At 40.3% G+C, this 11,157-nt stretch overlaps 1 protein-coding gene across 11 annotated transcripts; it reads right to left on the reverse strand.

The window, feature by feature from the left end:
- Positions 1 to 655: 655 nt before the first annotated feature.
- LOC149679090 (uncharacterized) lies at positions 656 to 9,293 on the reverse strand. 11 transcript variants are annotated; one of them, XM_089836904.1, is made up of 9 exons: positions 7,288 to 9,293; positions 6,642 to 7,164; positions 6,428 to 6,566; positions 5,986 to 6,371; positions 4,824 to 4,963; positions 3,692 to 3,790; positions 1,105 to 1,149; positions 970 to 1,028; positions 656 to 881 (listed from the first exon to the last, which is right to left on the reverse strand). In XM_089836904.1, exons 4-9 carry the CDS (start codon positions 6,008 to 6,010, stop codon positions 878 to 880), a joined length of 372 nt encoding a protein of 123 aa, XP_089693030.1. In that variant the 5' UTR covers positions 6,011 to 6,371; positions 6,428 to 6,566; positions 6,642 to 7,164; positions 7,288 to 9,293; the 3' UTR covers positions 656 to 877. The 11 variants fall into 11 exon arrangements, 9 of the variants coding, with proteins under 9 accessions (XP_089693030.1, XP_089693031.1, XP_089693035.1 ...); XM_089836905.1 differs by having other exon boundaries at positions 6,642 to 6,707; positions 7,069 to 9,293; XM_089836909.1 differs by having other exon boundaries at positions 5,986 to 6,073; positions 6,303 to 6,361; positions 6,642 to 9,293.
- Positions 9,294 to 11,157: the final 1,864 nt, after the last annotated feature.

The following is an 11,157-nucleotide window of genomic DNA, read 5'->3' on the forward strand; positions in this document are numbered from 1 at the left end:
CGTTTTTTTATTATTTTTTTTACAAAGCAAACGTGCTATAGAGAAATCTATCCTGTTTTCCAGTCCCTTTAGAGATCCAGCGTCCATGACTACCTTAAACTGAAAACACTTGCCTGTATTTTGAACAGCTACATGTACTGATCTGAAAAACAGAAATAGAAGAAATAATATAATATAAAATGAATAAACTAGAAATAGAGAATACATGAGGTTGTTTTTATTACCAGGTCAGCCACTCTATTCGATGTATAATTTCACTTTCCTTAAATTGAAATCAATTAATTCGAGATTGAAAGAGAAACCCGAGGTCTATATTAACAGTTTTTCTTCTAGTTACACCTTCAATAAATTTAATAATTAATGCTATTAAGTTAATTACGCTGTTAGTTAATTCAAGTTGAAAAGCTTTACAATTCATTTGATATTCGCAAACATAAATAGACTCAAAATCCGTTTACAACATGAACGTTTTAAGAAGGTTAGCCCAAATCATGTTATCCGATAAACATCTTATACCAATTAACGTGATGATATTTTTTGACGAGAAATAAATAGTTTGAAACACAGGAAAAAATTAATGTTGATAAATCGTGATGAAAATTCGTGATTAACTTATTCACGTCTTCTAAGGGATTTCGAGTTTAGAAAAGTCATCCCCCTTCAATCATTGACTTCAGCAGCTGATGTAAAACGCGTCAAAGAGGAACTAATTCTTGATAATTATAAAGTGGTTCCTCGCATCCGGTTTATCTCTCTTGTGATTGATTGTGAACCACGGCGCTCCGGCGTTTCCCAAGTCCACCACTCCTAAGAGTCCGTCGACCGTAGCACAAGTGACGGTAGCAATAGCAAAGAAGCAGTGATTGGCCGAATTATTTCACCTGCCGGATAAGGCAGAATAACACAATAAAGGGAAAATGACTTAACACTTTTTTCCCGGAAAGAAGGAAAGACATTCGTTTTGCTTACCCCCGGGGTGGGGGCGTTGTGACGTCAATAACAACTTTTCCAAATAAAAACTTCACCACCTATTTTACAGACCCTTTTTTAAATATTTAATAGTGTTGCGTATAGTTGAAATGTGAAAATAACTTACTGACTTACTTTTGTTATTGATGACGAAATTTTTATACAGGCTGTTTCTGATATCTGTGTCATAAATTAAAGGGTGTGATCTTTAGGTCAAATTGCATGGAAATATTCCTACAAAATGGGTCTACAACATTTAGTTATGGACGTATGGGATCCAAAACACTTGCAGCTAAAACAAGCGTAAGCACACTTCTATCAGTTTAATAGCAAACTTCTGCTAGATAAAGGTTCAAAAATCTTCTTAGATTGAAGACTATTGAAGGCTGATATGTTTTACTCCACACAAACGTTTAAGTGACCATGTTTGGGAGCCCATATCTCCGTAACTGAATTTTGTTGACCCCACTCAGACACTTTCGCTCAGTTTTAATCTTATATTATTGGGGGAGAGTGGGGACTCACGTCCTAGCACCGATGCCAGAGGCATATTGTGCACCCTCATATTCAGGCCTGGAAGAGACCCGTGGCCGCGGCGTAACGTAGAATTCGTTCCACCGTTAGGGAAGAGACCCGTGAGGGCTCCACAGTATGTGAATCAAAGTGATTTAATCTGAGTGAGGCGAAGTAATCGCACTCGCACAGTATGTGAGAGGGAGTTTCTTCCTTCTCCAGGCACGACCGGCAGAGAGGGTCGTCAGCAAGGCCCATCAGATGGAGGTGTCTATTTAGCCGACAGTGCCCGGTCAAAAGACCGGTGGCCAGCCCAATATCCCATCTGCTGAGCGCAATAAGGTCCCTAGCCCGAGACCTGCAGGGGCCATTGACAAACTCTTTCGTCTGTCCCTGGCCCTCCATATTATGCCATAGCTGATTTTGAATGACAGATGACAACCTGTCACGCAGGCTTCGCCTAGCGTACCCGTAGGGGATGGGCACGACCGGTGCCGGTCCCAAGAACTTGGCCTCCGCCACCCTTTTGGCAAACCTATCGGCTTGCTCATTTCTATGATGCCCGCAATTCCCCGGCACCCAGTACAACTGGATCCTGTTGCGGGACACCAGTCGCACAAGCAGATCAAGCCAGCTGCCCACCAGTTGAGAAGTAATCTGACACTGGTTCAGCGCTTTCAAGGCGGCCTGACTTTCAGAGTAAATTCTCACAGTCCGTCCGTCATACCCTTTCTTGATGCAGAAGTCCGCGCAATAACAGATCGCGGCAATTTCCGCCTGGAACACACTTGCGTAGGTGCCCAGACTATCTGAGAAACACACCCTTGTGGTTTGGCAGTAGTAGCCGGCACCAGCGCCAGAATCAGTCTTAGAACCATCGGTGAACCAAAAGTTTCAATCCCGGTACCAAGAGGCAGCAAGTTAGTCCACTCGGCCCGACTTGGAAAGTGGATGCTGAGTGGCTTTGTAAAATCAAAGCTGGTAACGGTTTTGTCAGAGACCATCGTCAGCGATGGCTCAAGTGCAGCATACTCCCGGAAGAGCTTAGTATGGCTGTGATCCCAAAGTCTGGGTACCCAGCAGCCATTATTGTAGAGCCTGTAGGCCCCATGGCATCTTCCTCCTCAACGAAGAGATGAAGAGGAAGCATGTCAAGGAGTATCTCCAGGGAAGCATTCGGGGTCGATCTCATGGTCCCCGTGAGAACACACCCTTTAATTTAAGGCAGACTTATTAGAAACACCCTTTACGCTGAAGTAATTTAACTCTTTTCTGTCGCTATTTAATTCCCCTATTGTTACATCACATATACGTTTCTACGTGAGTATAAGTCTAAGGTTGAATTTCGTTATTATTAGCCCCAAAAATTAAACATCAATGCTAATTTTTAAATTTTAAAGGCTCGCTAAACAAATTTAGTTTCACTAAATAACAATATCCCATTTAAACAGGCGCGTATTTAGAGCACAAAGCAAAGTTTTATAACTGACAGCGGAAGTTAATGACTTCAATCATGGAAATAATATTCTCGGATGCCTTGTAACTCCAGATCCGGGTTAATGGGAAAACTATACTTGTAAAACTGAGCTCTAAATGGCGGGTTAGAGAAATCAGGGAGCTGTAGAAAACTAGAAAAGGAGACGAATTGTACGCGCCTTTTAGATTATCAACCGTGCATCTTAACTCCCACAACGGGAGGATGAAAAATCTTGGTTATCGCGGCATTAGAGTTCCCGCAATCTTGAAAAGAAAAAAGTCCGTTGGCTCTAGTTGCGCACTCGGTACGACACGTTTTGAAAACAGTACACTTTGTGTTTGAGTGAGGGCACGAAGTAGTAGCTCAATTATTAAACAAACAGCAACGTACGTGACAAGAAGGAACCAAATTAACCCCCTTCGACTATTTCTTTCCCAATGTGTGTGAATTTCGGCTCCCAGTGTGGAATAGACCATTTCGATGTAACTAATAGTACAAAGTAAAACTTCGCCTTCCATCTCGGTTTTTGGTTCTAGCTCTGTAGGATGGGGATTATCAGAATGCCCAGAGGCGGCCAGGGGTCAACCTCCTTGTATCTCCCGATACTGAGAGTTGTCTACCCTCTTTTTATATCGAAAAGGTCTATACTAGTTTACTCCAAAATACTGCTCCTTTTCTACTCATCTCTGATGAAATATAATCATTTTGTTAGGACTCAGTTGATTAACTCACTGTTTTGTCTGCTATGATACCCCACAGAAGGTATGTTAAGGCTTGAAACCCTGCTGTAGATAAAATTATGCCTCCAACAGCGACTGGAGTCAAATTGAACTGAAATAATCAAAACTAGTGAAAACTAAATTCCTAAAAATTGGGAAACCTAAATAAACTTCTCCGAGTCGAAACGACGGCTATGTACCCTATTAAGAAATTTTTCTTAAATAATTAAATAAATATGATTGATATTAATTATTTTAATAGTCAGTAATTTCTAGTTAAGTCGTTCTAAGAAACTTTATTCCGAAAATCATTTTAAACATAGCTATTGTAGACGTTTGACTTCTAGCGAACACCTTTTTCAGAATTTTGGTAAATTAAGGGTATATAAAGCGATTGATTCACAGTAAATGATAACAAAAGCTGCAATTGCTTGAATCTTTGGTGGAAGCCGGCGTGCCATTGATATGCAAGGCGTTTATCATAACACTAGCCGATCGCCGCGTACATTTAAACACTAACGAATATAATGGAGTAGAAGTTAATATTTCTTTCTGTGAACACGGTTCGGATATTGGGACTACACTGCACTTGCACCGATTTTCCAGCTTCGAACGTGGTGACAGACACACACACACGTCCAGTGTGATACCTCTCCGTGACGTCATCGTCACTCGGAAAGGTAAAAACTGATACTATTTTTACCAGGAATGAATGGAGGGCAGTTGGAATGGCCAAGGTCAAATCATAATATGCGTGAAATAATCTTGGAAACATCTGGCGTGGCTTATTTTATGTTAGCGACGACATAGACTGACGAAATATGATTATTTATCGCTTAAATATTTTCATTGGCTGCCAAAAAAGTGAAAATTCTTCCGCTAACTCCACCCTCTATCCGCTCGGTCCCTAGTTTGAAACGAATAGACATTTACCGCCTTCAGGAGATGGTTAAGCCGACGATGGGGGAGGAGCTACACTTTTCAAAAAATAAATAAATAAGGCCTCGCCATATGTTTCCACTATCAAGGGAATTAACACCGGGAGCCCCTTTAGCCATTCCAACGCCCTTCCACACATTCCTGTTATTACTTAATCCCTAGAAATCAAATTTAGCTATCTATTCATACGCTTTAAGAGTTCTCACCTTTCTCAAGTGAGGTTCGATTATTCCACCAAAGAAGCCAGTTAACGAACCGCACAAAGTCATGTGATACAAATAGGGTATCAATGATACAGCGAATGTCTCCGAGAGAAGGCCACATACTGTAAATTCTTCTTTATGGTCTGCAAGTGTAACAAAAAATATCTTATTAAAAATAGATATACTTTTAGCAAAGGCACCCATCGTTGCCCGTCAGCCTGTTGGGACAATTTATTACTTTTCGGGCTGCTAGTTTAAACGATAACGAGAAATCGATCCTCTAAGCCATAAGGCCCGTCTTTAGTAACAAGGAAATGATCAAACAGCAAGGTTTACATATCAGGCTTTTGCCATAGCCTCTAGTTGTGATAGTTATAAAGTTGAGCTTTTTGCGTTCCCAACAGAGCTCGCTTAAATATGATCCTATTACGATAGCGATAATAGCACATTCAGAAAATTAAGTGTCCCTCGTCTCGACTCGGAGAGGTTTATTCTGGTTTCCCAACTTGTTCACTTCCCAACAGAGCTCACGTGAATAGACACGGAGGTTTCCGCGGCAGACGTTTGTTGGCACCAAGAAAAAAAATTTTACAAGAGAGAACAAGTTGGGAAACCAAAATGAACCTCTCCAAGTCGAAACGGAGTTAAGAGGTGTTTCTTAAATAATTAAATAAATATGATTGATATTAATTATATTAATTATTTTAATCGTCATTAATTTACCTTAATTCTAGTTAAATCGTTTTACGGAACGTTATTCTTAAAATCATTTTAAACATAGCTATTGTTGACGTTTGAATTCAAGCCTATGCCTCTTTAACAATGTTTTGGAAATTTAGGGTTTATGTATATATGAGGCGATTGTCACTGATAACTGCTTTACCCTGTAGTATGAAAATTTGCACACAATGAACTATTTTTCATTGCGTGGCCATCTTGTAAATGACGGAAAGAAGTGTAAAAATATTTTTATCATTACGTCAGCATGTCAAAAAATTTCACTAAAATTTACTTATTGGTTTGGTGCGTCCTAAACGACCGGATTGGGGTTCAATTTTCCGCAATCATTTAAAGGTAACAAAATAACAAAACGGGCAACATCGGGTTCCTTTCCTGCTAGATATTGATAATTTCATTGGTTTACATATTTTGCGAGGACCTATACCTTTTTTGTTTAAAAATAACGCCATGAATATGCCTTGGGCTAAACACAAACTGCCCGAGACAGAGAACGGTTTGTAAAAGTGATGTGTCTAATAATATATATTGAAATACTTCAGCTTAACTGAAAATTTTCTGGCCCCGTTTCATGTAGGCTTCGAGATAAGACAAGTCTCTAATTCCAAAACTAGTTCATTAATTCGTTGGACCACTTTTTTAATTCAAACACCGTGCCTCACTGGTCCCAAGGGGTCACAAGCCTGGATCACGAGTTTGGAAAAAATCCTTATTTCGAAGTCTGCATTCATGTAAGTTCATTACTTTGTAAAGAGCTCCACCTAACGGAGCTCAAATGCTGATGGAGACAGCTGCCAGACTTTCTAAAATGGCCTTAAAATAACCTTTGTTCAATACCGTTAACCCATATTTTGTATAAAGATGCGTACCAGGGCTGTGGAGAGGTGCTCCATTGGAGTCTCCACATTGACAATGACATCAGTTGCCGCAATACCTAATCCATGAAGCAATCTTAGAACGACGCAACTCCAAATGAAACAAGTGTTGTCTGCGATTTTATCGGTGAAACTGTGTCAGGAAAGGAATAGGATGATTATTTAGATTGTTTAGATTTCTAAATCACTAGTGTAAATACCCAAATACCAAAGAGGCGAGTCCAGTAATAAACATCCCGGAAACGAATTGATTTTTTGGCGATACGTAATTCATCTTTAATTAGATTAATGTTAATTAAAGAAAGTCGTTGATATTGATAATTTTTTGAGTTTATCAGAAGTTCATTACACGTGGTACAGGATATCAGTAGCTGACAAACAAACGAGGCAGTGATATGGGACAAAACGACGTACTTCTGACGATGCGGGTTGGGTTTCAGAGGTTAAATGTTATCGTTTTCTATTTAGCTTAATTACCCGAGTCCTGATTGTTGTTATCTCAAATATTATATTGTTGGAAAGGGAAGAAGTAGAGCTATCACATGCTAAATGGAGAGGTTGATTCTGACTCGGATGTAGGAGAGAAATGCCTAATAGATCTATAACTCGTGTAATTTACTTATTTTATCACTTACCAACCAAACCTGAGCATATACCATAACAATGGCTAAAACGTGACTTTCTCCAATGATAAAACCAATTATGAGACCCGATATTCCCCTGGTCTGGCACTGAAAACAATTATCAATTTCAACTATCGACTTTAGTCACGTTGGGGTGATTTTGTGCGAATTGTAGAATCGCCTTTGAAAAGAAAGATAGGTAGTTCATACTTCAAACCGAATTATTCTTACATATTGGGGATAGAATGACGATAATATGAAGGCAGATTGGTAGCTGAAATACTACGAAACTGAAAGTGACAAAATCAAAAGAACAATCTTGGATTTCTTTCGTTCTTCGCCGGGCAAAGTTGGTGTATTTGATACGCCACTTGAAGATTCCAACGAAAACTCCACAGTGCCATAGTCCAATTTCACTGCTCAGTTGTAAACTTGATTTTCTAAATTTTTACCAGAAAGACTGGTAACAATCTGAAACTTATTTTAGCATGGGAATGAAGCAAATAAAATTATTTCAATTCATGGTCGCGAAAGAAAGCTTTCAGCTTCGTAAAGTCTTATTTGATCTTAAATAAATCTATTACAATTCCAAAAATTTCTTATTTCTGTCTATATCTCTTTAGGCGTCCACATGCTTTGGCCAACAACCTTTAGCAGTTGCTATTTATTAGAGGAAGATTACTTTCAACTTTCAATTCTTCATTCAACGAACAGCTATTATCATTCTGAGAGAGCGATAGCTCTCTTAGATAAGACTTCATACTGCTCTTAATGTATAAGGAAGGTTTTTTGTTTGGATGTAGTTTTTTTTTGTATTTCATTAATTGTTCTGAATAAATTCCACAGAACTACAATTCGGGCCCTCAATATGTGGTTAAAATTTCAAAGAGATCCATTAATTAGTCTAATTTATAAAAAATAAAGTTGCTAAGGGTGGTTTTCATTTCCATAAAATTAATCACACCTTTTGATGAAAAACAGGAATTTTTCCCATAGAAATAACATGGGAAATTTTTGGAAAAAAACAAATCAGTTACTCGTGATTTAGAAAAACTATACGTTGGTTAGTTTTGGGGACGATCTTAAATGAAACTTTACACTATAATGTAGGACCATTTTTCTTGTTATTAAGAAAAATTAGTTTTAAGTATGTTTAATTTAAATTTTAAAAATTGCCCCAATCTGCGATATTTTAGCATTTATACACAGTTTATTGGGAAATATCAGCGTGACCAATATTGGCCTTTTTTAACGTATAGTTGCCTCATAATAATCCGATTGTTTCTTCTTATTGCCTTTTGGTTGGAATGGCCTATCGATAGTGTGATAAGACGGTTTTAATATTGCCGTCGTGACGTTGATGCGGCCGCTGCGACGACTGGTAATTAAGGTAGATTACCGACGACTGGTAATTAAGGTAGATTACCGACGACTGGTAATTAAGGTAGATTACCGACGACTGTTAATTAAGGTAGATTACCGACGACTGGTAATTAAGATAGATTACCGACGACTGTTAATTAAGGTAGATTACCGACGACTGGTAATTAAGGTAGATTACCGACGACTGGTAATTAAGGTAGATTACCGACGACTGGTAATTAAGGTAGATTACCGACATCTGTCAATTAAGCTGGATTACAGACGGCTGGTAATTAAGCCAGATTACCGACGACTGGTCATTAGCCAGATTACTGACGACTGGTCATTAGCCAGATTACCGACGACTGGTCATTAGCCAGATTACTGACTTGTGGGTGTTTGTAGGTACTAGTGGGTGTTTGTAGGTACTTTTGGGTGTTTGTAGGTACTTGTGGGTGTTTGTAGGTTCTTGCGGGTGTTTGTAGGTACTTGCGGGTGTTTGTAGGTTCTTGTGGGTGTTTGTAGGTTCTTGTGGGTGTTTGTAGGTTCTTGTGGGTGTTTGTAGGTTCTTGTGGGTACTTGAGGGTACTTGTAGGTACTTGAGGGTGCTTGTGGGTGTTTGTAGGTACTTGTGGGTGTTTGTAGGTACTTGTGGGTGCTTGTAGGCACTTGTGGGTGCTTGTAGGCACTTGTGGGTGCTTGTAGGTACTTGTGGGTGCTTGTAGGTACTTGTGCGTGTTTGTAGGTACTTGTGGGTGTTTGTAGGTACTTGTGCGTGTTTGCAGGTACTTGTGCGTGTTTGTAGGTACTTGTGGTTGTTTGTAGGTACTTGTGCGTGTTTGCAGGTACTTGTGCGTGTTTGCAGGTACTTGTGCGTGTTTGTAGGTACTTGTGCGTGTTTGTAGGTACTTGTGCGTGTTTGTAGGTACTTGTGGGTGTTTGTAGGTACTTGTGGGTGTTTGTAGGTACTTGTGCGTGTTTGTAGGTACTTGTGCGTGTTTGTAGGTACTTGTGCGTGTTTGTAGGTACTTGTGCGTGTTTGTAGGTACTTGTGCGTGTTTGTAGGTACTTGTGCGTGTTTGTAGGTACTTGTGCGTGTTTGTAGGTACTTGTGGGTGTTTGTAGGTACTTGTGGGTGTTTGTAGGTGCTTGTGGGTACTTGTGGGTGCTTGTGGGTGTTTGTAGGTGCTTGTGGGTGTTTGTAGGTGCTTGTGGGTACTTGTGGGTGTTTGTAGGTACTTGTGGGTGTTTGTAGGTACTTGTGGGTGTTTGTAGGTACTTGTGGGTGCTTGTAGGTACTTGTGGGTGCTTGTTGGTACTTGTGGGTGTTTGTAGGTACTTGAGGGTGCTAGTAGGTACTTGTGGGTGTTTGTAGGTACTTGAGGGTGCTTGTAGGTACTTGAGGGTGCTTGTAGGTACTTGTGGGTGCTTGTAGGTACTTGTGGGTGTTTGTAGGTACTTGTGGGTGCTTGTAGGTACTTGTGGGTGTTTGTAGGTACTTGTGGGTGTTTGTAGGTACTTGTGGGTGCTTGTACGTACTTGTGGGTGCTTGTAGGTACTTGTGGGTGTTTGTAGGTACTTGTGGGTGCTTGTAGGTACTTGCCCCGGGTGCTTGTAGGTACTTGTGGGTGTTTGTAGGTACTTGTGGGTGCTTGTAGGTACTTGTGGATGTTTGTAGGTACTTGTGGGTGTTTGTAGGTACTTGTGGGTGCTTGTGGGTACTTGCCCCGGGTGCTTGTGGGTACTTGCCCCGGGTGCTTGTGGGTACTTGTGGATGTTTGTAGGTACTTGTGGGTGTTTGTAGGTACTTGTGGGTGCTTGCCCCGGGTGCTTGTGGGTACTTGCCCCGGGTGCTTGTGGGTACTTGCCCCGGGTGCTTGTGGGTACTTGCCCCGGGTGCTTGTGGGTACTTGCCCCGGGTGCTTGTGGGTACTTGCCCTGGGTGCTTGTGGGTACTAGCCCCGGGTGCTTGTGGGTACTAGCCCCGGGTGCTTGTGGGTACTAGCCCCGGGTGCTTGTGGGTACTTGCCCCGGGTGTTTGTGGGTTCTTGCCCCGGGTGTTTGTGGGTTCTTGCCCCGGGTGTTTGTGGGTTCTTGCCCCGGGTGCTTGTGGGTTCTTGCCCCGGGTGTTTGTGGGTTCTTGCCCCGGGTGCTTGTGGGTACTTACCCAAACTTTTAATGATTTACGTTTTTTTTTGAAGTATCATTATAAATAAATGTCTGATTGAGCTAAAGTTATGGTTCCCTTTATAATTATATATGTTTCTGCTTAGTGCAGATTTTGAAAATGTAAAACTGTTTCTTAACATCCTTAATTAAAATGAAGACTGAAGGAACAGATATTAATCAAAAATGTCTTGATTAGAATCAAGTCCTAAAAAGTATCGATAAGACTGAGCTTATCACTTGACTGAAGGATCAGATATTAATTTTTCTTTTTAATTGAAACTTAAAGGCATGCTTAAGAAAAAACAACGTTCCATTACCGTTTTCCGTTGAAATAACTTATTTTACAAGTAATCAATTTCAAAAATTTACTTATCTCGGGTTTTCGGGCACAATTCCATTCCCCCAAAACATTTTATCATTACATTAATTACTTTTTAGAGATAACGTGTCAAAATAAGCTTTAAAACAATAAAAACCTGAATGAGCGGTCTGTTTAGCCATGACCAAAACCTTCAAATCAGTGTTGCTAATTTTAGAAAGTGGATTTTCCCACTTCCCTTTTAAAAATTT

This window comes from Phalangium opilio, unplaced genomic scaffold, assembly GCF_054372755.1.
Source record: "Phalangium opilio isolate 3A_F unplaced genomic scaffold, DU_Popi_V2 ptg000042l_1, whole genome shotgun sequence".
In the NCBI taxonomy this organism is placed as follows: Eukaryota; Metazoa; Arthropoda; class Arachnida; order Opiliones; family Phalangiidae; genus Phalangium; species Phalangium opilio.

Bases quoted from the DNA above. Each gene is read 5' to 3' on its own strand.
- LOC149679090 (XM_089836904.1), bottom strand. From the start codon at position 6,010: ATGGCGTTATTTTTAAACAAAAAAG. The intron at 1,150-3,691 runs GTGAGTTAATCA...TTTATGACACAG, and splicing joins GTATCATAGCAGACAAAACA to ATATCAGAAACAGCCTGTAT. The intron at 1,029-1,104 runs GTAAGTCAGTAA...TCTGTAAAATAG, and splicing joins TTTCGTCATCAATAACAAAA to GTGGTGAAGTTTTTATTTGG.